Here is a 27289-nt window from a genome sequence, read left to right on the forward strand (position 1 = left end):
TCATGTTTCTGCATAACTAAATCTATCATTGTGTTCAATTTTCGAAATTGAGCACTTGCGACCTCACAGCCGCAACCACACACACTAATTAAGTTTTTGTACGCAAGCTCATTTCAAACACTAATTAAACTAGTTAATTGCATAATTCAACAACGCTACCACATTAGCACCATACATAGCATAATTAAGGAATACATTGCTTAGTACAGTAACACTACATTGAACACTATACATAGGATAATAAAAATATAAACAGTACATATTATCTATCTCTACTCGCCGTCGCCCAAAGTAAAAACATCATCAGTGCAATGGCTTTCACAACAAGAACTGTTGATGCTGGGAGTACGAAACTTGATCATTATAGCGACAAGGAATGTAAAGCAAACGTTTTTCATTATTTTCTTTGGTTGCATCTTGTTGATTTGGACTTGTTTCTCTCATGCGTGTATGATCACATCATCTAGCTTCTCTCTCACTGATCGGTAGTATGGTCAAGCAATTGGTTTACGTAAAGCTTCACGAGATCGACTCATTTCCACCTGTTGCAAGTGTATCTTCTCTACGTGTCTATAATGTTATGAGCTACAGGATTAATATACCTAATTACAAACATAAAGGGATCTGTGTTATATCTTGCCTTCGCCGCCACCACAACTGAAAGAAGTTTCGCTTGTAATTCCTAGGTGTGTACCGGGTTTTTTAATACGGGGTACTTGCAGCCACACATGAGCAACGGGGGCCTCGCCGGATATTCAGGCGCATTGCTGCCGGCGTTGTACAATTTGCGGACAGATCCGACACCGGCTCAAGGCCGAGCTGACGGTAGCTGCGGGGAGCTCGGCCAAGGCGGCAGCCAAGACAGCAGATTCGATCGAAACTGGCGCCGATGACAAAGGAGAAGGTGGAGGAATGGATGATGGGGCTGCAGGAGGGCGTCAGGGGCTCTCAGGCGACGACGGGGGCGGCGGTGCGGCGCGGCCTCCCCAAAGATGCTCAGAGTTTACTCCTTGGACCAAATCCAGTCCAAATAATAGCTTTTTGAGGGAAACAAAGTCACATTTTTGGTGAGTAATGTATTCAGATGATTTGCTAGCTAGTGTTTAACTCCTTGAACATAAAAAAGATCTCTCAAATATACTAGCTTTTAGCGGATCTGCTAGAGACGCTATTACTACCTTTATTATAATTTTGGTTTGATTGGTGTATGTAAAGTTTGATCGTACTAGTCCTATATCTTGGAGTAAACTGGGCACTCAAATTATCCAACTATAAGACTACCCATAGTGAGAGTAACATAGGTGGTAACATCACACATTTCTAGGCAAAACAGGTGATGTGGCGAGTAATTAATGAGGAAAGAGAGGCATGTGCTAACATAGCTAGTTACTGTAACATCACACATACCAAGACAAGAGGAGTCTATATCCTAATAAATAAAGTGTTGCATGACGCTACACATATGTTAATCTGCACTATAAAGGTAGTAACATAGACTAGTAACATATGCATGTTACTAGTCTAAGTTACTATCCATTGTGATTCGTCTAAAGTACTAGTACTCCACCATTTAGTGATGCAACGAATGTGTGAAGGACACCCAGTACAGTTACTTCACGATGCCGCTCATTCTCTTTCAATAAATATACGAGGCTTCCAACAATTGGTGCACTTGAGCATCGAATTGATAGTTCAACGTGTGCTTGGGTTAGAGTTGCGTCGCAGTTACAGTGTGGCACTAAAACCTGACGTCCATAGAGGTGGTAATGGGAGGCACAGGGAATACGTGCAATGCGTTCAATTCACTAAGCTGCTCCGTGACTGAGGAGCAGAGCAATTAGGAGCGGTTGGTACGAGAGTCAGCCTGTCTGCCCCCGCGCTCTACGCGTGTTCTGTGTGTATCGGAGTAGTGTCCGTGGAGCTCCGAGCGAGCAGCTGGCGGGTGCGCGAGACGTCGTGGGGATTTTTGTGCATCCAGTTCTCACTAACTTCTCTTTGGTCGTATCCGCCTGTTAATTGTTCAAGAAAGCCCATGGAAACCATGCCACCTCTTGCCTTGATTTTCTTCGAACCTAAGAAGAACTCTGAATTCCAACCGGTGACAGGGGGTTTCAATTGTGCATTTTCTTGCCTAAATTATGCGTCTTTGCTCTGAATTTTGTACTTCTTTTCCTGAATTATGCGTCTATGCTCTGAATTGTGGTTTTGCGCCCGCGAAAAACACCCGACCAGAGAGCTTATAGCTGGCCTCCAAGCAACACTTTTTAGATCAGACACGTCGCCGCTGCTAGAATGCTAAAACAAGCCAAGAATTCTGACGAGTTTCGGTGTGTATAGGTTTGGGCGAAGCAATCTTCAGAATTCTTCAGTTTCCTTTTTTTTTGTTGCGTGACCCAAGAAATTTTCTAAACTTTCCTCGTTGAGAGTTCAGCTGTAGAACTTCGGTACTCTCATGGTTTGCCACGCGCAGGCAGCCATGCGCACTGCCGCAAAGCCACCCAAACGACCTCGTGCTGCTGGTCAGCAGCTACCAAGGAGAGCTCCCCTCCGGCCCGTCATCATGCCCCTAGCTCCGTGGCGAAAAGGTGTGATGGAACCCGGGTGTCGGGCCCGACATCCGGTTATCTGGTCCGTTAGCCGAGTACAAGATTCGTGCTAGTTACATTACATGTGCAAATACTTTGCCGTGCCAGGCTAATTAGCAGGCTTTACTTAAGGAGACAAAGAGCGGCCGGAGGTGAGACAGAGCTGGCAGGACTAGGCCTGGCACGAGGTCTTGCAGCCCACGCGGTGCTCGTTGAAGTGACAGCACAAAGACGAGTGCATGCGCCCAGCGGCATGACATGAGATTCCTTTGAGTAGAAACCAAGCTGTTTTGTCAACTCGTTCACACAGTGTGTCATGTCGTTTTTTTATATCTTTTCCTCTATTCCTTTTTGAGTGAAGAGAGAGGCGAAAGATGAGGAGAGACATCATTTTTTTGGAATGGAAGGAGAGAGACAAAGGCTGTCAGAGAGAGAAGAGACAGGACCGAGAGGAGAGAAAAAGAGTTGTTTTTCACAAAAGAGGGAGAGAGCGTCGAAGGTCCTGTGAAGGGAGAAAGAAGAAGCGTGAGGATATCCTTTCTTTTTGTTAGCCCGTGTGTCAGAGAAAGTCAGGAGAGAGGCTGTGGGCTAAATTTCGTGTTTTGACCCTTTTTTAAAACCTATTCGAGATTTGATCTTAGTTCGAATTTTTTTCGAGATCTGACCCTTTTGCTACCGCCAGGGACCATGGTGGTAGGGTATTATCCCTGGCGGTAGGGTTGCATGCCCTACCGCCAAAAACCTCCTAAGTATTGAACACCGTGTGTGCTCGTGCCTACCGCCAAGCACCCTGGCGATAGGGTTGTGCAGGCTACCGCCAGCCCGGTTGGCGGTTGCGATGTTTCCTACCGTCAAAGTCCCTGGCGGTAGGCTGTTAGACCCTACCGCCATGGACTCTGGCGGTAGCAAAAGGGTCAGATCTTGAAATTTTTTCAAACTAGGGTCAAATCTCGAATAGGTTTTAAAAAAAGGTCAATACACGAAAATTTGCCGAGGCTGTGTCCTATGAGTGAGAGAAGACATAAGAGAAAGGGTTGTGGAATCTGCTACAGTGCCTCGGTTAGTAGGGGGAATCAACCTACGAGGCACAGTGCCAGACTAGGCACAGCTTCATATGAAATGTGCCTAGCCGCCCGTGGTTAGCACCTCCTAATCAAATGCTTGCTACAGTACCTGGTATATATCCCTAGGCGCCGGAATCTGAACCTACGGTGCTGATAAGGGGGTGCCTGGACACCCGCTCGTGGCGCTCCATGCTGCCGCTGCCCTGCAATTACGCCTCCAGTTGCCTCCGGTGCCAGTGCCGGGACACACGCATGTCAATTGCTGGACGAAATGCTGACCAGAGCTAGGATGAGAGAGGAAGAGATTGCCATGTGGGCGCTGACCGATCAAAACCACAATGAGTTAGCACGAAAACTGCTTTTGTTGAGTCAAGGAACCATACTTGTCCAGTTTGAAAAGTTAAGAGTAGACTCGGCCAAAAGTTAAGGGACGAAAAATATAGTTTTTTCTAAAACATTTGGAGCCAAAAAATACAAATATTAAACCGCACGCCAATTTTTTTCTAACTATAAAGTACAAGTACCATCCAACAACGTAATGAACGTGTGTAAGGACAACACAGTTACTTCATGGTATCACCTGTTCTCTTCCTATAAATACAAGACTTTCCACAACTACCACACTTGAGCGATCGAGTTAGTACTTCATCGTGTGCTTCAATGAGAGTTGATCAGGACAGTGTAGCATCAAAGCTTGATGTCGTACTTAGGTGTAGCAATGGGATGCATCGGGAGTATGTGCAATCGTCTGTCTAGCCGACATAGTTGAATAACTTGCATGTCTATGGTTCAAGATGTAGGTGGGCATGCACAACTTCGACATAGTGCAAGAGATCACAACTTTTGTTAGGTTACCGTTAGTTGGGATGCACCTTCTGTGCCTCATACGCCGTTCATGTGCCACCTTTGCCCATGTTCAACATATAATTTTATTTGTTTGGTCAGGAGTCCTCGACTTTAATATGCACTATAATTAGATATAGGAGGTATATATTATTGGCTGCTACGCTATAAGCTAAGCACATGGAAGAGAAAGGTACATGTAAGTGTACAAATCATGTTTCATACTTCACCCACTTGAGTTTATAATTTCCCCTCCAATTTTGAGCCTAATTTTTACTAATAAATTCTGATGTATGCCACAAAAGTATATGGTTGGAGAAATATGTTAGTCAAATTTCTGATCAATTTTGAGCTCAAAATTCGAGGTGATTAGTAAACATGGACACGGAAGTATTGCATGTAAGCCGACTCTTAGCTCCAAATTATCAAACCTTTTGACTTACATGCATGTGTTTACATTCAGTGTTGTAAACAGTATCTTAAGTTTAGCATCCTCTTATCTGGTAAATGTTCGCCATGAGGGGGTGGCATTTACGGACATTTTGATGGCATTTTTAGTTATGTGTGGGGTGGCAGTTTTTCCAGAGAGACATCTTCCCAGAAAATGACATGCCGCTATGAGGAAACTTCCGTCCCACACACAACTAAAAATGTCGTAAAAAACTTTTGAAAGGCCACCTGTTTCCAACTAACGTTTGCCAGGGAACATTACCATAAGTTTATAGTTGTCCGCATGTATCAATGATCGTTTTCCCCAAAAAAATGTTCTTAGAAGAATGCAAACAGGTTGTACCGTGAGCAAAGAAAATAGGTGTATCAATGAAACAACAACCATATATACGACAGAGCATCTCTAGGCTCTAGCAGACCCCTACACTTAATCCATCAAATCGTCTCCCTATCCTAAAAAGTCAAAACAGTTTTTTTTTAAGTGGAGGCGTGCCCCCGGCCTCTGCATCATAATGATGCATGCAACCATCTTATTAAAAGGTCTCGAAGTATCACAAAGTCATAAAAGGTATTGCAGCTCGCAAGCGGAGCAAAGAAAAAAAAAAGAAAAGTACATGCTCAGAATCACAACCGGTAAGGCAAAAAAGAGGATAAACTCCCTAGACTCCTATCCTGTTATGCGACCGTCATCCGAACAGGTTGAATATAACCCATGATACCATCTCCCATTGGTTGCACCCAGTAACCAAAGGCTCCCTGGAGTCCGTAGGAGTGAGTAAGGATCACGTACGGATCCAAGCGGTAGCTCTGAAGATAACCTGCAAGAAAGTTAAAGTGTGTTGTCTGTTAAAAATCAAATCATTCCTACAGTTTCATATAGCCCACAAAAGCGCACATATTCCAATCCGAATACGAGCAGCAGTAACATGTTCAACCCCAGCTAACCACGTTCCAAACAACTTTTCGATGTTAGCTGGGGGATTAATATTGAAGGCAATATGGATAGTTCTCCAAAGCAATTTAGCGAGAAGGCATTCAAGGAATGAGTGTTGTATTGTTTCATCATGATCACAAAAACAACAACGTGAACTACCTACCCATCGCCTCTTGATTAAGTTGTCCTTAGTGAGTATTACTTGCTTGTGGACAAACCACATAAAATTTTTAATACGCAAGGGAACCTTAATCTTCCAAATATGCAACGATCTCGAGATTGGGCCAGAATTAATTAAATCTATGTAAAAAGATTTCACCGTGAAAACTCCATTCTTAGCTAATGTCCATTGCGTCGAATCCGGCTGGTCGGAAAGTTGAACATCTATCAATCTCCAAACCAAGTGCAACCAAGCAGTCCATCGCTCACCAACTAACGCACGCCTGAACTGGATATTCAAGGGGATTGTTTGGAACACGGTACCTGCGTAATCCTCATTGCATTGTACAATATTATAAAGGGTGGGATACTGTACGGCCAGGGGTGTTGCTCCTAACCACGTATCCTCCAAAATACTTGGCACTTGGGGGCTAATGTGTATCGCAAGTTAAAGGTATTGTGTTACATCCGGTTTAAATATTTTTCTTTAAGCCGGGCAAGCAGCTCTAACAATTTTTCTAAGTCTACAGCATATTTATCATAAGCAATAGACTTGGGGGCTGGTACAGTAAGTATGATTGAAAGTAAGGACGCATAAGTCATACCTCAGATTTTTGCTGTATTTGCTTCACCAAGTCAATTTCCAGGTCACGGCTGCTTTGCACCTGGTTGATATAGCCCGAGACGATCTCTCCAATACTCAAATGAGTATAGTTGGTGATATCCATCTTGGCCTTACGGCGTTCTAGCAACTCCTCTTTAGCCGAGCATTTGGCAAGGATGGTGGGCCTGGCCGGCTCAACGAATTGAGCCGTGAGAAATTCCACTTCTGGGTCAGCCGTTTTGACTGGGATAGGTGCCTCCGGGTTAACAGAACCATCAAGAATATCTTCAGCAGGCGGGTCAGAAGTTGGTGCTGCAATGTCTTGAGCCGGCTCAGGCGGCGGTTGATGTGTGGAAGAGTCGGGAGCAGCTATACCCTGTTCCGGTTCAGTCACCACAGGAGTTTGGGCCGGTTTGTCCTTCTTGGTTTTCTTCCTGGGCTTAACCTGCACGCTGTGGGCAAAGCAGAGAAATAAGTAAAGAAACATGAAGAAAGAAAAACATAAGGTGAATAAATTGATATTACCCAGGGGCAGTCTTAAAAGCCGGCATGTTTTATTGCATGGACTCGCCGGATGAAGGAGAGGTATCCTGGTAATTGGAGTCAGAGATTATAGTTACCTCTTCCTCGACAGGTTGGCTGTTGCCCGTGTCTTCCTGAAAGAAGGTTAATATCAGTAAGGTAGTGATAAAGGAGAAAGGGAAATTAAAAAGTTATCTCTTCCTCATTTTCATCAGAATCATCAAGCTGAAACAGTTCAGAAGCGCTTGGCTTCCTTTTCCTTGACGTGGTGGGCTTGGCGGTTTTCCTTTCGGCTCTCTTGGCTGCCCTGGCTTTCTTGGCCGCCTCATGATCATATTGGATTTTCCAGAAGTTATCATTTGCCTGTAAACGGTTATAAAGGGTTATGCATAAGAATACAGTATAACATGATAAAAAATAACCCGACGGCTGGAAACTTACTGCAGGGGCCAGGTTCTTCTTGCAAAAAGGTAGTAAGCCGAAAGCGTTACTATTCACTGTGCCCTCTTTCAACAAAGACTGAGTTGTAGCTTCCACTACGTCATATGGTAAGTCGTCAGGACTATGACGCTGAGGGTCATCTTTCTCGCCTGAATAATTACACATTAAGCCAGGGCGGCGGCTTAACGGAATTATTCTCCAAGCAACCCAGACTCGGACCAGGTCAATGCCATCTAAGCCGTTCCCTAAAAGAGTTTTAATCTTCTCGATCTTGGGGGTGAGTGGCAGATGTTCAATAGCAGTCAACTTATCCGGTAGCGGATGAGTAGGTTCAAGGCGCAATGCACGGGTTTTCACCAGCCGGAGAAGTATCTTGGCAGTAGAACCATGTCTGGTTCCAGTCCTTTGGATGACTCGGCAATTCAGCATAAGGGAACATGCAGTCTCTCCGCCTTTGAATCGATATGCCACCAAGCTCCAGACTGGGCCCGTTGGCCCGCTCATTCTGCCGGTTCAAATAGAACAATTCCCTGAACAAAAGTAGGCTGGGTTCTTCTCCAAGGTAGACCTCACAGAAAACTTGGAAGTTGCAGATATTTGACATGGAATTGGGCCCGATGTCTTGAGGTCTTAAGTCAAAGAAGTGCAAAACGTCTCTAAAGAATTTTGAACCGGGAGGAGCAAATCCCCGGCTCATGTGATCGGTAAAAATGATCATCACCTCCCCTTCCTTGGGTTGAGGTTTCTCTGCAGACGGGTCAGGAGCACGATAAGACATGACATCCTTCTTGGGCAGATGGCCAGACTTTACAAACTCGGACAGTTTGCTCTCTGTAACAATGGATGGGACCCAGTTGTAGGTAACCAGAGGTTTAACAGCTTTGGGTGCCATTGGGTAAATTGAAGCCTACAACAAGATAAAGGAAATTTTCCTGTTTATTGTAACCCAGAGAATAAACATTATTGGGTTATTTAAGATGGCGGCTTAAGAAGGGGCCTAATGACATACAGGTAACATGTGATAATGTTTAACAGCTGCAGGTATTAAAGATGATTAAGGTTTTCTTAAGTCGCCAGAGGCAAGCGGTGCTGACAGCCAGTATTATCTTAAACCGGTTACACGGACTACTATGGCTGAAACAGAGTCAACATGCACAGTTTTTGGCTAAGTATGGAGCAAACAGGTTTCACAAATTGCAATTATTATTTTGGATCAAACGATGCTCTGGAAAGGAAAATTTTCTAGACCTAAAACGGTACAGGGAAGTTCATATACTCAAGGAGGGCTTCCAAAACAAGGAAATGAGATCTGTTTTCATACAGAATAAGCACACAACATCCTCCGCAGCAGTTCTATGTGGTTTTTACGATCTGAACAAGGTATTAGAGGTAAGAACTAATGGAGGTTGCGTCGGGCGACGATGAACGTCGACGAACTCAAGATAGTACTAATGCAGATCTGAGAAAGGGGGGAAAGAGAACTCACCGACGTGGAAGAACTGCGGAGGGTTGCCGTTGTTCTCTGGTCAAAAACAAGGTGATGCAGCGGCCTGAGTCGGTGAAGACGAGGTTTCCGATGGTGGCGGCGACGGAGCTCGAGTGGCAGAAGAGGGAGTGCAAGGAAGAAGACGACCGGAGGAAATGAAAAAGACCTAGGTCGTGCCTATTTATAAGGAGGACCGACTGAGACGGCGCGAGAAACGAGGAGACCAAGACATCATTATCCAGCGGCCCCGACGCCTCGATTTTTGGGAGGGTCAGTAAAGGCAAAGATCCGTCGAAGATATGATGAATTAAAATATAAGTTTTATTGAAGATGACGTCACGATGATTTAACCCGGAGCCAGAGGATGACGTCACGGCGGGTTACAATTTTCACGCAAGACAGAAGACTAAAGGCAAGTTCATAAGGTTTTCAAAGATTGACATGAACCGGTTCAAATCAATCTAGGGCCTAATGTTGGGGATATGACTATTGGTATAAGCCATCCAAGAGAGGCCGGGTTACGCAAATAGAGGTTCATCAGAAGCCCAAGACCAAGGCATGAAGATGGCGGTTCACTAAAAGGCTTAAAGGCCCACAAGCGACTCTGAGGCCCGTAAAGATAAACCGCCATGATGGTATAACTTGTACTGTAAGGTAGAAGTAACTAGTCGCCGAGCCGGACACTGTTTATGAGCCGGCCGGGACTCTGTAGGCCGCAGGGCGTCAACCCGTGTATATAAGGGGACAACCCGCCAGCGGCTTAGGAGGAGAAACAATGGATCGAGAGCCAGGCATAGCGTATCTCGCTCCCTGGTCATCGAAACCTCAAGCAATTCCAACCCAACTAGACGTAGGCCTTCCTTCACCGTAAGGGGCTGAACTAGTATAAACCTCGCGTGTCCTTGTCCCGATTAACCCCTTTAAACTTCCTAGTTGCGATGGCTCCACGACTAAGTCCTTGCAAAATGACATCTGCCGTGACAATTCCACGACAAGGCGCATGAGATATTCTGTTGTACCTACTAGCTAGCTTATCCCCTTATCTCTCTTATCTTTCTTCCTCATCAAGTTGTATCTCAACCAACTCTTGTACGCGTATCTCAGGCTCGCACCTTGCCTATAAACATGCAGCACGTCGCCCTAGATCGGGTAAGACGTTTCCGCCAACGCACACAATGTACTTCACTGTTGTGCCCTACTAAATTTGTAATTGTCTCTTCATATAATTGTGTTCAGTTGTTCAAAACTGATGCTTTCATTTTGTTGAATAATAAAATTGAGCACCATTCTTACATTTTGTTTACATATTTGTAGGCAAATCTACACTTACGAACACGCTTGTAGAAGCTGCTGAGATTATTGCCAAGGAAGTTGCTGCTGATGTTCGCATGACTAGTACCTGTGCAGACAAGGCCGAGGGCGAGAAGGGTGCTGCTTCACCACCTCCTCAGTTAGGGTCACACACTCCCACTGAAGATCTAAAATAAGACGCCCAGCCACTGTAATAATAGTGTCTCCTTCTCTATTATTGGTGTCTTGGTCCTGATGGGAGATAATATTGATTCACTCCAAACTAGGATGGTCCCAAGGTGTAAGAGTTACCAGACTTGTTCTTACTTGTGATTCTTCTATGTCTTGTAAACTCTATTTTTTTTTAGTGTGGTGACTTACATCTCCTGTTGCATGTCATGCTTATCTTCTGTGTGTGTGTGTGTGCATGTCATCTTTGTGGCCATCACTCGTTTGTTCATGTGTGGTGTTTTGTTTTCTATCATAAACACACAACTAACTCTTGTGGAATATATCACATGTATCGCATCCTCCCTTACTTATGGGATGAGTGTTTTTGAATTCTCCTCTTCGGTGGGGGTGATGAAAGAGAAAAGGCTAGTGGAACTAGATTTAGAGACCTAACTTTTTTTAAAATCCCTGCTCGGACAAATTATGTGCAATATTATTGAAAACTAAGTATATATATTGAGGGAGGTTTAAAGATAATGCTTTTGTTCGAACTACATCGTTAGGATGACAAGGCATTATGCATGGCCTGTAAATGTTAAAAGACGAGAATTAGTTGGATCTCGAGAGGAAACCATAATATTGCGAGTAATCATTCAAAGTCAAGAATCAGGTTGCCCAAATTATGAAGATGATGACTTCACTACCTACTATCCTAAGAACGACATGTTTTTTGTCCGGAGCACCTACCTTTTGGCGCTCGATGCTACACTAAGTACAAGCAAACTCCAACACAACCAAAAAAATTTGGAAGGCCCTAGTGCCCCTGAAGGTTCATGTTTTTGCGTGGAGCTAGCCTATGTATCCCTTCTGATACACACTAATCGATGCAAGTGGATACCAACTCTATCACCAATTTGCAATGTTTGCGGTAGCGAACTAAAACACGTCTTTCATGCGGTAATGTGGTGTACGTTTGTTGGGGATTTGCGATATGGGCTTGCAAGATGTTTTGGGCATCCCATGGGATAACGAGTTAAATTACTTCAGGAAAGACTATGTTCTTATTGTGCTTGACAAGATGAATGAAGACATGCACACAAAATTGATGTTCATGTGGTGGCATACTTGACATCACCGAAATGATGTTGTTCTTGGCAAAGTGAGGCATTACACTAGATTGGGTTTCTTCAGAATTATATGTCTTCCTTGCAGATGTTGAATAGCGACATAGGCAAGATTCATCGCAGGAAAAAAGTGAAGTTGGGTGTGGTTTTTCCAACGGGGACAACCACCGACGTGAGCTATTAAAAGCAGAAATAGCAACCCCGACATGATAGTTATTGGTGCTAGATTTTGTGAACCACTCCTTGTAGACTTGCCTCGAGAAATCAGCTAGAAATACTGTTCTCCAGGCTGATCCTTTTGATTATTTCATCGGATCATAATTCTTACTTCATCCCACAACTAGATCCCTTCATTCTAAAACTGCACACCAACATTCAACATCATTTCTCCAAAGAAGACGAAATAAAGAATATTACACAACAGCAGTTCAGGCAATTGCACAATAGGAACAGGGCGCTAATTGCAGTCCCTGGTATCATTCATCACCTGTGAAGTTATACAACCAAATATTGTGCCAACCTCAGTCGACAGCATACTACTCAAACACATCTTTGGCAGTACTTATACAATACTTGTACAATATTGATACATGGTAAAGCCCGCACAGTTTACATAGTAACAAACACATGACCGGTGCTAATAATCTAAGCATTACCCAGATTTTCTTGTCAAGGAAGCCCAGGTCACAGCGACTAGCACAGAAATCCGATCATACATGCTGTCACAGAGCGAGAGCCAAGAAACTCTCCATTTCTTCTTGAACAAAAAGATGCAGAAGACTACCCAGAGACCTGCCACTAGTCCAGAACCCATGGCGAGGAGAAATGAAGTCACGTCGGTTACACCTTCATTGTCTCCTTGAGTGGCTGGAATATATGTTGGGTCCTCGACTTGTCCTGGACATTTCTGCAGGAGAAGAGGGCCGCAAAGGCCTGGGTTGCCGACATATATGTATGCCGGATCCTCGAGTGTTTGTAACTGATTTCCGGAGGGCACCTCTCCTGTCAGATTGTTGTAAGACATGTTCAGGCGACTCAATGATGTGAGGGCCGATAAGCTTGTAGGGATTCTACCAGACAACTTATTGTGTGATAGATCGAGTGACTCCACTTGCACCAAGGCACCAATCTTCTCAGGAATTTTTCCACTGAACGCATTCCATGATAAGTTCAGGCTCTTCAATGCGACAAGACTGCCAATTTCTTCAGGAATATCTCCAACAAGATTATTTGAGGATAAATCAAGATTCACCATAAATATGATTTCTCCTGTATATAATCTCTCTTGACCCTTTGTGAGTACTGTGAAATTCTCACTGTAGTCCACCAATTCATTATCACCGATTGCCAAACCATGGCCAAATGCTTCTTCATATCCAGCATCGTTATCTCCCATTAGTATCATCCCTTTGAAGTTAACAATGGGTGTTGGTATGATCCCAGTTATATTGTTGTAGGCAAGGTCCAAATACTGAAGATTACTGATCTTCATAAGCTCCACTGGAATGTGGCCATAAAACATATTTGATCGCAGACGTAAGAATGCCAAAGACGTCAATTTCTGCCCAATCCATGTTGGCAAAGTCCCAAAGAAATGATTATTTGAAAGATCAAGAAAGATGAGTAGGTTGCAGCTTTGGAGAAATGAAGGAAATTCACCAGAGAGGTGGTTGTTTCTCAAGCTTAGGTTACGAATACTCAGACTAGTTGTGTTTATTGTGGATTCATTGTCTAGGCAATCTGGAACTGACCCAGTTAGATTGTTTCCTGATATGTCTAACAGACTGAGTGATTGCAATTTGAACAGAGAAGATGGTATGTTTCCTGAGATACAATTGTCAAACAGAACAAGTGTTTGAAGTCCCGACGCTCCAAAGTCTAATGGCAATGGTCCTACTAAATTGTTCCTACTGATATCTAGGTTGGATAGATTTGTAGGAAGCTTAGGAATTGGACCAGTGAGCTGATTAGAACTAAAATCCATTGCTATTCCTCTCATAAATTCCATTGTTGATGGGAGGACTCCTCTGATCTTATTATCTCGGATATTGATATACAATACTGAGGAAGTTGAAACCCAAAACCAATCTGGCAACGTGTCAGATATACTTGTGTTTGATATATCGAGACTATATAGTTGTCTTTGCCATCTAAGCCACATTGGAAACTTGGGCCCTAGCTGGCAGGATCGAAGTTCAAGTGTTTTTAGATTGAAGGCAGGAACCCAAGCTGGGCTGACTACGATGGCTATGGAGTTGTCAGACAATGTCAACACGTCTAGCATGTCTAGACGTGATAAATGACCTTCATGTATGACCCCATCCAGGTTGTTGGAGCCAAGGTACAATGATTTTAGCTTTGTGAGCTCTCCTATCCACAACGGCAGGGGGCCTGTGAGCTTGTTACAGCTTAGATCAAGGATTGTCAGGTTGCTTAAGGGTACTGGCGTAGTTGACAGACTTCCAGTCAGATTGGTAAAAGCTAGATCCAATGTTTGTAACTTATTCCATGAACAACTAGGTAAGCGTTGGAAGAATTCTGCTATGCACCCATTGATGTTGTTTTCAAACAGAAACAACTCTTCCAAGTTACAAAGATTCTTCATGCTAGTTGGTACCATGCCCACCAGGTCATTGCTTGATAAATCAAGTCTAACCATGGAGGTCATATTACCTATCTCGTCGGGAAACGGCCCATGGAGACCACTCGCTGATATATCTAGATACTTAAGTCTAGTTAAACCCCAAAACCAGTTTGGCGTGCTACGTTTGAGGAAGTCATTGGCCGGAAGGTCAAGTATTTCAAGAGATGTCAGATTTGAAAACTGAAGAGAATCAGGGCTGCTTGTAAGATCGCAATATCCAAGACGGAGAATTTTTAGAAATGGAAGCATGTTCACAACCGGAAGCCAATGAGCAATTGTACTAAGGTTTACAAATGTCATGTCTAGGTGTTGAAGGGAAGTTAACCGGGACAACCACGTGATATCCCTGGAGTATGTGTCACCAAGAGTGGAATCAAGACTGAAGTAACGCAGGTTGGAGAGATTACCAAGCTGTGGGGGTACCCTTCCAACGAAGTATGAATTTGATAGGTCTATATATTTCAAGTTGTAGAGGGAGCCTAAGAACTCTGGTATCTGCAACTCGAACCTGTTGCAGCTGAGATCGAGATACTGTAGGTGTTGTAAACCAAGCAGCGAGGAGCTTATGTTACCTCCAAGCACCTGCACAATGCTGTTGTGGCAATCTGGTCCATGGAGATCGAGCCTGATGACACGGCCGGTAATGTTGCTGCAGTGGACGCCCTTCCATTGGCAGCAGTCACCGCCCTTCCATGATGAAAGACGGTTTGCAGTGTCTGAGAGGCCTGCCCTGAAGGTGACAAGGGCAGACCTCTCGTCCGAAATACAGCTGGTGATGGTATAGTTTCGATGGGCAGATGTCTCCTCTTTGGTGCTCTTGGCTTGAGTGAGGAAGAGCAAGCCTATGGCTATCTGGATGCAGGAGAGTTGAATTGTGCCCATGGGTGCTTTTGGGATGGATGTGTGTTCGATCTTGGTGCAGGATACCCAATGGTATGCATGATATTTATGGTATCCACCTCTTGGTGTCACCTCACAACGAAATAATAGACTCAACTCTTGGTGCCATGGCTGTTGAATTTTGTGGCATGCTCAACTGCCACCATTATGTGCTTACAGTGATATGAGTGGCGATTGTCTTCAATGTACAGTTGGTATGAGTTGGCGATTGTCTTTCAATGTACAGTTGCATGACTTGCGTGTAAACTTGAGCAGCAGGGATTTCCATGACAGTATTATGTTGCAGGTCAATATTGTAGACCACACAATGTCCATGCAGATGAAGACCCCTCTGATTTTTCCTTCTTAGGACTAGCAGGGGCCTATGCTATTTATAGCTTCTTAGATGTGGATGTGGGATAGCACGCGGATGATGACTTCCAGGATTAGAATTCAAAGCGACTGAAACATGAATTGACAAAATTGGCCAGCTGCCTGGATTGGTGGAGAAGAGTATGCATATAGTTAACTGCACATCACTGTCAGGAGTCAGGAGTGAGGGTGAGAGAAATCCAGAACTAAATACTATCCGTGTGTTAGGCTAATACTACAAGAAATTAAACAACACAAAAGGATGGGGTTCCCTCGTCCTGGCCAACACCAGTAGAGGCTTCTATATGTCTCTGTGATTTTGTGCCATGGCTGCTGAATATTGTGCCATGCTTAACTGCCACACAACGTGCTTACAGGTTGCACGACTTGTGTGTAAACTTGAGCACCAGTGGCTTCCATGACAATGTCGTTGTTGAATATTGTAGAGACCACACAATGTCCATGCTGATGAAGACCCCCTCTGATTTTTCCAAGAAAGAAGTAGCAGGGATCTACGCTATTGACAAACTACTGTCTACGGATTTCAACACCCCCCCCCCCCCCGCGGCTCCCGCGTCGTCCCCCTTGGGCGACTCGGGGGCGACTAGGGTTTCCCCCGGCGCCGCCACCCCCTCCAGCCCCCCCTCCCCTTGCCGCCGCCAGAGGTACGCCAACCTAGGAGGCTGCCGATGAAGGTGGCGGCGAGGCTCCCCGTCGCTTCGTCCCTTGGCGAAGGACCCTGGACGCCGGGGCGGCGGCCCCGGACGGCGAGGCGGCGCCACCTTCGCGGCAGGTCGCGGGCTCGGGATGCGGCGGACGGCCTCCTCGGCAGCTTGGGCAGCGAGGAGCCGGCAGGAGGTGGTCGTGGTGTGGGCTTCTTCCACTCCAGATCTGAAGGTCGTGCTTCTCTCCTCCTCTGCTCCACTCCTCCCTCTGGCGGTGTTCAATCTGTGGCTTTGGCTATCAGATCCGGTGTTGGCGGGGTGATGGTGGTATAGGATTGCGTCTGGGGTAATCCCTTGGCCGGTTCTCCGGCCACGGCGCGTGCGCGCATGGTTTTCCTCCCTGGAGGCGCCGCTGAGGACCTATTTTTTTCCACCCCCGTCCCAGATCCCGGGTGAAAGCCCAAAACCCGTCCCGGGTTGGGCAGCGGCGGCGTCATGCGCGTCGTTCTCTCCTTGGAGACGCCGCCTGGGGCTCTCTGGTTCTTCGGGAGAGTGGTTGTGAGGTTGGAGAGCGCCCGTCGGCGGCGAGCCCAAGGGGTGATTTTTTTGTGTAGGGTGTGTGTTCCTGCAGGTGTATGCCTTGACGGAGTAATGCTCTGCGGCGGCAAGCTCGTGGTGTGTCATGGTGGCTCTGCTCCTGAGCCGGGTTGGAGGGGGATAGGGTTCCTCTTCCCGTTGACAGCCCCACGACGCGCACCGCAGAAGCCTCTTCCCTTGTGCGGACACTGGAGCGGCACCTGGTGCTTCCAACTTTCTTCCCTGGTGCTCTGCATTGTTTCTTCGATGATCCTCCCGGCAGCTTTCCTTCTGTTTCTCGGTGTACAAGGAAGGTGGCAGTGTAGCGGATGTGGTGTGTCTTTGGTGTGGCGAGGACCGATAGTTTACTTGCTCTGGTGTGTCGGCCGGCGCCTGCTCTAGCTCTCAGGTGAGCTCCCAACGATCCGATGGTGCGGCGCCTTCGAGCCTAGGCGAGAGGATAGGGTTCCTCTTCGGTGTTGGAAGACAGGTGCTCGTTTTGTCCGATGCTCCATGGTCAGGCGACCCCCGGTGCCTCCATGCTACTGACTGAACCTTGATGTTTCTTTGTTTTCCTGTCTTTGGTCCTGGGGTGCAGCGGGCTTCGACATTACTTGCAGGACTTTCTCGTGTATTTTCTTGGTGTGCAGTAGTGTGCGTTGCGTTGTAAGTTGCTCGGTCAACTTCCATGTATCTTTCGGTCGCTCATGCTTGGTGGCCTTGTGTAATCCTGACCGGTTAATGGCTTTGTTAATTCAAAGCCGGGCTCTACTTGAGCCTTTGTTCCAAAAAGGGATCTACGCTATTTATAGCTTCTTAGATGTGAGATAGCACACCGACGATGACTTTCAGGAATAGAAATTTAGAATTCAAAGCGACTGAGACAAGGATTGGCAAAACTGGCCAGCTGTCTGATTTGGTGGACAAGAGTGTGCATATACTCATAGTTAATTGCGCATCACTGTCAGTGTCAGGTATCTGGACCAGAGAAATCTAAACTTAACACCGGCTGTTAGGAAAATAGGTAGAAGGAATTTGAATCACAAGCACATAATGGTAGCAGAATAGTGGTATATGGAGTGTTGCAAATCAAGAATCACAAGTACAAGCACACCGGCTGTTAGGAAAATAGAAGAAATTACGTTGGCCTGGCTAACACTAGTAGAAGCTGCCATACGGAGTGTTGCAAAGGTAGAAGGGCCGCGAGCATCAGTTCTGATCGAGTAGTGGTATGCGAGGTTGTGTTATTCGGTTTGTATCATATTCTCAGCGGAAATGACAGATTTTCATCGCCCAGCAGCGAGCTGCGAGCAGCAAACTGTCAGGCGGTACCACCTCTTTCGGAGACTGCGACCCGGCATCAACAGCAAAATTAAAAGAGGACTGATACCTATCCGAGCTCATGCGAGTCGAATCACCGGGGAGGGCGCGGATCTGCGGAGCGAAGAGGCGGCCGAGCCGGCGGGTCCAGGGAACAAATCGAGCTCCGGGAGGGTGGAGCTGGGAGGATTCCGCGGGGACTCCGGCGAATTCGGGAGCGGGATTCTGATGGGAATGGTGGAGTGGGAAGGGGAGCAACGGAGTGGAGGAGAACAGATGAACCGAGAAGAGGGGAACCTTGAGATGACGAGCTGAAGGAGCCGAGATATATCAATACGATGCTACACGCCCGCCTTACATGTCCCTCGCTTTAGCGTTTAACTTTTCAATGCCTCAATTCAGCCTCTTAACTTTCTAGTCCTAGTACAAGTTTCAATAATCGTTTGGTAATGAAAAAAATGATTATGTTCTTGAAAATGTTCTGCGGCGAGCAAAGAAAATGGGCGCTCCAATGCATCATCAACAATACTTTTGCCTTCACTCCAAGGGAGTCTCTAATCGAATCATTGAAATATTCTCCCTCAGATATCTCCTAAAATCATAACTCCTCAAATATGAAGAGTTAAAAATGTGTGGAGCTAATTGAACCCTTAAATTTAGGACGCCCCTAACTGCCACACGTGTGGCATATACGACATGCGCCCACACACCGTGTGTGGTGTGAGTAGGAGGCAGCCCACACGGGCTGTGTGTGGGCGGACATTGGAATTGCCCACACGTGTGGGCGCGCCTACTTCGTGCCACACGCCCAACAAGTACTACTCATCTTCACCCCGTGCGTGTGGCACGAAGCAAAAATGCCCACACGTCCTGACGCAGCTACGTTAGGTACCCCGCGGGATGACTATTTAGTTGCCATTCTGGTTGGCAGATGTAGTTATCCGGAATGGCAAGTGTAGTTGTAAAAGCATGGCAACTCTATCTGTTTTGGTTAACTATATTTGCCATGTCTAATTTATGATAGTTGCCGCGTGTAATCAAACCGTAGTTGCCGTGTGTGATTAACTACTTGCCACATATGGTCAAAACAGTAGTTGCCATGTGTGTTTACCTAGTTGCCACGTGTGGTCCAACCATAGTTGACATGTATTGTTAATCACAGTTGCCATGTGTGTTTATCTGGTTGCCACGTACGCGCAACTGCAATTGCCGTGTAGCAAAGAATCACAGTTGCCATGTGTGTGTACCGAGTTGCCACGTTCGCGTAACTGCAGTTGCCGTGTAGCAGAGAATCACAGTTGCCGTGTGTGTACTGAGTTGCCACGTTCGCGTAACTGCAATTGCCGTCCACAACATAGGAGTGTCGTGTGGGCGAAAAGCAATTTGCCCACACGCGCATGACCTAGGTGGTGGCTGTGTGGGCAAAAACTAGTTCGCCCACACAACGCAGCTGGCAAACAGCATGGTGCGGGCATGTGGGCAAATTTTTCAACGCCCACACACCAGCCCCATCCTAGCACAAAAAATCAACCTTTTCGTGCCAAGATTCGTGCAAAAGGCACTGGACGACGATCCAGGCGTGTGGGCGAGTTGAAGAACGCCCACACGTGTAGGCGTTAGACTTTTCTTAAATTTAACCTTTTAAATTCAAATTGTGCACAAACATCTCATTCGAAACCCAAATCGGAAACTAGATTTAAACCACATTGCGCATAATTATACATAGTGGTTTAACAGCATAGTTCATAATTAAAGTGGATCACACTTACTTTAGAGCTAATATATATCGACCTAGCTGCTTATAAAGTGAGGTGTGTTTCACTGATTTTTGATCCACCGTATAGATTTATTTTCTCCCGTACCATTTCGAGGTGACACTATTTTTTGGGGTGTGATTTTAGTCCGATTTGTTTCCCGTCCCCGTATTGGGCTGTCAGCAGCAGTACGTGTGCTCCGGCCTTGGCCAGCCCGCTCAGTTGCAAAAGGATTTATTTTTTATGTTACCATATTGGGCTGCCCAGCAGCAGTGCGTGCGTTGACTCACATATACGGAAACTCCATGTTGTTCTTTCAATTAAATGTCCCACATTGCTTCTTTACGAAATCACTAGGACGGGCTCTCGTGCTGGGTTCCCAGCACACACTATCGTGCAGGGCCAATCAACGCCCAGCACGTGTCCCGTGGACCCATCACTTCATAAGACGTTTTTCTTTTCCTAATTTATTGAAAATACTTATCCGGGCACACTATTGCTGCCGGTCCCTATTCCACAGCCACTGGTTCCACTGCGAGAGGATTATGGCGAGGTGAAATCCGCTGTCCGGGCCGTGGCCGGCGGCGAGGCCGGGTATGTCGCTGCTTGCGCCGCCCGTCTCCAATGCGCTTAGTGAACTGGAGGTGTCGCAGCTAGCGCGTCTATCTCCGGCGCGCTTCGCCGTCTGGAGCCGTGGGATTGGAAGGCGGTGAGGCGGGAGTTAAAATTGTTAGATCCATTTCAATAACATGATCAGATATTTATGTATCTATTTCTTGTGCAATACCATACCTTTTGTATTACGTTTGTTCTTATTTGGTATATTTAAGCTAGGATTTGCCCCAGACATTGCAGAAGCACAATCACCACTCTTATTCTTGCATGTTGCTCCTTGACCTATTTGCAAAAGAATTTGTTAGATCTATTTCAATAACATGACCAGATATTTATATAGCTATTTCTTGTGCAATACCATACCTTTTGTATTACGTTTATTCTTATTGTTCAGTTCCAGTTTAGATTTAATCCTTTTGTTGCTACTTCCTTGCTCTTTTCTCTTTGTTCCTTGTGCTTGGACTACATTCTCAATGTTGCATTCAACTGGTTGCTTCTCTGCTTGTTCATGATTTGTTGATTCATCTTTTGCTTGATTTCCATGTAAAATTTGGTCGCCCTTTTCCATTAGTTCAATTGACATACTTTGCAGTAGTGCATATGCCTCTTTGTTTGCTGCTGCTTTGCTCAAAATGTTATTGTAAGTGCGGACTCTTGCATCTTCATCATTAGAGCACTTTTGAATTGCTTGTGATGGCCCTGATTTTGCTCGCCTTGTCCATCTTTTCAAGATATACTCCGGTGCCAACTCCTTGATATTGTTGTGGTCCAACACCTTCAATGCATGATGACACAATACCCCAACAAATTCAATGCATGACGACACAATATCATGAAACTTCAGAAATAGATCTAGTACGACCACTCCCGTACACACAATATCCCATTACCATGTCAAATTCTCCTTTAAATATCTCAAACATAGCAGGTGTATATACTTTCGAAGTTTGTATCAGCATCTGCACATATGGCACCTTTGGTGATGTTTGACTCGCATAGAAATCACTTTCCACTTCAGCATACCTTCTATCATCCACGGCCCTCTCATAGTGCTTGAAGAAATCTAATAAGTCAAGGCGAACATGCAGGTATCGTTTCAATAGTGCATTCATACTCTCGCTTCTTTGTGTAGATTTCATTTCTGCACAAAAGGTTTGTCGACCATAAACCAAATCCCACTTCTCCCTCTTCTGGAATAATCTATGTAGCCATTCATTATCTTCCAAATTATATTTCACTAGCATATCATTCCAACCTGCTAAGAATTCGTCAACTTCTTCAAAATCATAAACGCACTTGCCAAAATATTTCTTAAATGTCTTCGAACCTTGGAAAACATGACTCAAATGTTTTGCAGCATTCTGATACATGTGCCACACACATAGACGATGTATTGAGTTAGTAAAAACCTTGTTAATTAATGGCAGTAATGATGGCAGCACATTGATTGGTCAATATTGTCTTTGGTTCTTTTCCTGACATGGCCCTTTTAAATGTTTCAAACAACCATTCAAAGGTCTCAGATGTTTCATCATACAATAATGCAGCTCCAAAAACCACTGTTTGTTTATGATGGTTGACACCAACAAAAGGGGCAAATGGTCTGCCATAACTATTTGTCTTAAAGGTTGTGTAAAAACATACCACATCACCGAAGTAATGATATCTAATATTGATCTTGCATCTGCCAGAATATATTGGTTATCATCTCATCTTCATCTACTTGTATTGCATAAAAAAGGGAAGGGTTTTCCATCTGCTTGTCCTGAAGGTATTGAAGAATGGCACCTGTATCTCCTTGGATGGATTGCATACGCTTTGAACGGAGATAATTTTTATAATCTTTTTGACCGAAGCTAAGACACTGTCGACCCCCTGCTTGTCTACTCATCACTTCATGACCAGACTTTGGTCTAATACCTGAATCATTTAATATGTCAATTTGCGCCTTCTGACCTTCTGTAATTTTTCTCCGGGATCGCAGTAGATGGGCTTTGCTTGGAGTTACGAGTTCATGATTATGAGCATCCTCAAAGATGCTTACAACATATTTTCCATTAGCACTTATTTTGATGGTCATCTCTGCCAGGCAACCAACTCTTGTATCTGCTCGCTTCCTCTGACATTGTCCCTTGCTCTTGTCCTTGTAACCTGCCTTTGAGCATACAAATTTCTTTGTCCGAATAACATTAGTCGTCGAGGATTTATCATGCCAAGATTTCCTGACACTGAAACCTACATGTCCTGCATATGTATTGTAAAACTCATATGCTATATCATCATTCTCAAATTCCATCCCTATCTCTGGTTTTAACCTTTTGATGTAATAATCCTTTGTACTTCCACCTGCCTCTCCCACATTTGTGGTCTCATGATCTACACAACATAAAAATTATGATATACTAATTAGTTCATGGACGACACACAGAGTAAAAATCACAAGATATTCACAGTCCTGGCTTAGTGAAACCTGAAAATCACACGGTATTCACCCAAGGAGCATTAGCAAATTATTGATCCTTTTCTTTGATACAGTAATCTCTATCATTAGAGTTAGTGTCAAAGGAGAAATCTCATGCAGTAAAATTAAGGACAGTATAACCGAGCCTAAAGCGAGCCCTCTCACGCCTTTAGCAGTTTTGGCCGTTGGATGTCGTGTCCTGACCATTTGTGGCTGTCTGATCGCTGCCTCACCCCGCTATCAATTGCTTAGTGGGCTTAGCTGTCCTGCGGCTGGCTACTCTGATGGAAAAATCGGTGTATTGTGATTAACTGGGCCTGCTCCCGGACAAAGCCCATCGATTCAGTAGCCGCACTGATTTGTTCTGCGGCGCTCCTCTCTCACGACCTGGAGGCGTGCATAGGCGATGCGGGTGGCACGGCGATCCCGGTCGCGGATGCCGAGTCGTTCGAGCCACCCGGCCCGCACGCCGACGCCGGTAGAGACGAAGGGACGTTCGACTGTACAGGAGGGAAACTGCCTCGATGGGATTAAAGGAGGCAATCAGTTATCAGTTCCTGGGAGCATTGACTAATTATTAAGGTGTGCGTTTCTTTTCCCTGATCTGCAGCTGCTTCGATTCCTACACGTACATATATATCTTCATCTTCTGGTGCTCTCCTCGCTCGTATTACTCCATCAAACAGACTGCCTATCACGTCATAGTGGGGAACTGGGGATTGATTGCCCGGTGGCCACATCCTAGATCGTCAAGCCGACCAGCCTGTAGAAGCTAGGAGCAGCTTCGAAAACGATGACGATTCTACTTAATGGAGCTCCTCGTCAACCCTCGGTTGCTCACTCCGTTTATAGATGGTCGATGGGAATTCCTCACGCCATCAATCTGCCGGCGACCCTATAATAACCTTCTGACCCACTGGCGTGTCCCAGGCCTGCGGCTGATCCCCATCTACCGATCTACGTGATGTGAGCCAACAAAACACGGTGAGCAACTGAGCACCCCACTCCTGTTCCTCCATCTGAAGTTTGTAACAAGGTGAGCAACTGAACACCCTAATTCTCTTCTGCCATCTGCAGTTTTTCTTTTTGTTCAGATCTTGCTACTGATGGAAGGCAGTGTTTATGTATGTCTGTAAATGGTACTCATAATTACATTTGTGTCAAAAATTATGTCTAACCATTTTGCAATTCTTCTTGACTGCTATGGACAACTTGTTGATTATCTGTTTTCTTTGTAGCAGGTTTGGTGAGTCTCATGACTACTCAGGGTTCTGTTTTTGCCTGTCTAGATTTATTTTCTGTGGTGTGCAAATAAATGATGTGTTGTATATGCAGACTTGTTTGATTATGAAATAAAGTATGGATTGGTCGTACGAATTATCGATTACTTCCCACGGGCTATTTTCTGATGATATTATCTGATATGGTCTTCTATGTATAGCTCCAACTTGGATTGATGATGTACATGCAAATTCGATGGTTAACTTATATTTTAAAAAACTCATTGCATATCTACAATTTCAAACAATTATATGACTAACTACTTGAGCCATTTTTTTATTTTTCTCAGATATTTCGTTCATTATTTTCCCAGAATGGATGGGTAACCTACCGATGTAATTATATGATTCTTTTGTATTATTCTCCTAATAACAACTGTTTGTTTTGTTATTCCGAAACTTCAATTCGGAATTGTCCTTGAGTTGCAAACTACTTGGTTCATATTTAACCTCTATATTTCGTGCAACAATATATATAAGAATATTCCTACCATTTTATTGAAATAATAGATGGGCGCAACAACGCGCGCCATCATGATCTAGTTTATAATAAACTTGGTGGTACTCTGATGCATAATGTGCGCAACATCGTAGGAGTGATCATCACTAACAGAATTATAATGCAATTCCGAAGGATTAATTTGCATGTGTTTGAAAGAAATGTGGCTACGGAACATGGAGTGCGGGGAGCTATTTCTGAAGGAGTAATTTGCATGTCATAGAATCAGCTCTTCGTTTTTTTTAATCTTGTCACCTTCGTATGATCAAGAGTGTTGATAATCTGTTAATTCCAGACACAAGAACATACCTCCGGACGATGAAGTGTGAGGAGCTCCGTCCATGCTGAAGAACACAGTAGATGTTGATCCATGAAGAGGATAAATTTCTATCAAGATTGATCTATTCTCCTGTGATCCAGGGGCAACAATTAACAATGGAATAGATCGGTAGGAGAAAGGATGAAGCCAGGAAAGAGATTTTGGCGGCAATCAATTGTAACGCGGGAGAGAAACATGTCGTTTTGCTGATTTTCTGGAACATAACTGCAATTAGAGAGATACGCTGGGTTGTTTAAGTGGTGGGTCCACGGGACACGTGCTGGGCGCTGGTTGACCCTGCACGATAGTGCGTGCTGGGAACCCAGCACGAGAGCCTGACCCGTTGGGGAGTACTTGTTGTAAAGATCGCTCCAACACCTTAGGTTGCGACAAGTGGTGCACATGCAACGTGCCATTTGTCGCAACCTAGGAGTTTTTTTTCGTAGATCCATTCATTCAAAACGTTTTATCTCTCAGACCGTGTATCCAAATCTCAAACCGCTTTCACCGTTGGATTCCTCGCGCCGAGATCTTTAAAACTAGATCCCATGTTAATAGGTTTTGACGAACTTTTTTTTCACAAAAGAAACCGGCCAGAAAAACCGGACGAAAAAACCAAACCAAGAGCACGGATTTTTTTCCCTCTCCGAAAGAGGCACGGCCGTGACTCTCGCGAAAGGAAAAAATAGAAAAAACATTTTTTCGTTTCCGAGAGGCACAACCGTGACTCTCGTGAAAGCACACCCGTGCCTCTCGCGGAAGCAAAACCGTGACTCTCACGAAATGAAAAAAAACACGTTTTTCTCTTTTCGAGAGGCACGGCCGTGACTCTAGCGAAAGCACAAGCATACCTCTCGCGGAAGCAAAACTGTGACTCTCGCGAAAGGAAGAAAAAAAACAGGAAACATGTTTTATTTTTCGTCTTCGAGAGGCACGGCCATGACTCTCGCGAAAGCATAACCGTGCCTATCGCGGAAGCAAAACCGTGACTCTTGCGAAGGAAAAAAATAGAAAATGCGTTTTTTCCCTTCCGAAAGGCACGGCCGTGACTCGCGAAAATAAAACCGTGCCTCTCATGGAAGCAAAACCGTGACTCTTGCAAAAGGAAAAAAAAATAGAAAACACGTTTTTCTCGTTTCCGAGAGGCACGGCCGTGACTCTCGCGAAAGCAAAACCGTGGCTCTCGCGGAAGGAAAACCGTGACTCTCACAAAAGGAAAAAAAAGAAAACATGTTTTTTCGCGCAAAAAAAATTCTGAATTTTTTGGTTGAAAAGCTAAGGAATACCGGTGGGAAACCAAAACATCGAAAAAACCCGCTTAAATAGCCGAAATGCGGAAAAATAAAAGAAAAACAAAATCCGGAGGGAGCGTCCAGAGCGCGACACGTGGCGAATGACTGTGAGTGCGCCAAGTGGCGCTGATCGTTGCGAGACTCCCGAAGAAGCGCTCGTTAATTAGTGGCTCCCGCTTCTTTACCTCTAATATCATCGGTGTAGTATGTGGCTTGGACTGCTGGTTGGAGTAGAATGCACATACATGATCATGTAAATCCATCCGCATTAGCATGATGTCTTTTTCTGCAATTTTCTTCCAGTGAAAAAGTTGGCCACATGATGAGCCTCGGACCTGTAGCCATTCAAGGAAAACCGACAGCAACACGTGTTTCCGAGGCATCCTCCATAATGTATGCATAGCCAGCATTTCATCCATTGTTCGGATGCTTGTCAAAGTTTTGAATCAACACAAATACTGTGTCATCAAACAAGTGGATGCACCTACTATAATTTTCTCACTTCCCCTGCTCCAATTTTATGACCAACGTGACATCAAAATGGCATACCAAACTCCATGACTGAAGAATTTGGTGTTGCAAAGACTGTCCTCAAGCTCTTGACTGGGTCTGTATATTGCATCATGCTTTCCAGGATCCCATGGCAATGATAGCTTCACAAAGTTAGTAGCATAGGGTAGCCCCAATTATATGGGACAGTGTATTACAATTTACAACTCCTCGAGTGCCTAGATTCCATGGTAATATGAGTGATCCACTACTCTTGCCCCCTTCTGGTTGCATCATAAGGCACACCAGCTTGGAGATGTCTTCCTGGTCGGCCGGCGCACCCATCTCCTCATTGAGCACGATGGCAATGAGGATGCACACGGAGTCGATTCCTGGGTGACGGCGGATGCAGGTAGCTTTATGTCACTATCAGTGTAGTATTCCCTCCGTC

At 45.0% G+C, this 27289-nt stretch overlaps 1 protein-coding gene and 1 pseudogene across 1 annotated transcript; both read right to left on the reverse strand.

The window, feature by feature from the left end:
- Positions 1 to 11853: 11853 nt before the first annotated feature.
- Positions 11854 to 15227, reverse strand: LOC147976887 (receptor-like protein EIX2). The gene is made up of 2 exons (XM_087519090.1): positions 14890 to 15227; positions 11854 to 13234 (listed from the first exon to the last, which is right to left on the reverse strand). Exons 1-2 carry the CDS (start codon positions 14929 to 14931, stop codon positions 12326 to 12328), a joined length of 951 nt encoding a protein of 316 aa, XP_087375216.1. The 5' UTR covers positions 14932 to 15227; the 3' UTR covers positions 11854 to 12325.
- A 6101-nt stretch (positions 15228 to 21328) lies between these two features.
- Positions 21329 to 22794, reverse strand: LOC147976888 (protein FAR1-RELATED SEQUENCE 5 pseudogene; annotated as a pseudogene).
- Positions 22795 to 27289: the final 4495 nt, after the last annotated feature.

The sequence above is a fragment of the Triticum urartu genome, chromosome 4A, assembly GCF_056163025.1.
Source record: "Triticum urartu cultivar PI428250 chromosome 4A, HENAU_Tu73, whole genome shotgun sequence".
NCBI lineage: Eukaryota > Viridiplantae > Streptophyta > Magnoliopsida > Poales > Poaceae > Triticum > Triticum urartu.

Bases quoted from the DNA above. Each gene is read 5' to 3' on its own strand.
- LOC147976887 (XM_087519090.1), bottom strand. From the start codon at position 14,931: ATGGACCAGATTGCCACAACAGCATTGTGCAGGTGCTTGGAG. The intron at 13,235-14,889 runs GTAACATAAGCT...TGGATTGGGCAG, and splicing joins CATTGTGCAGGTGCTTGGAG to AAATTGACGTCTTTGGCATT.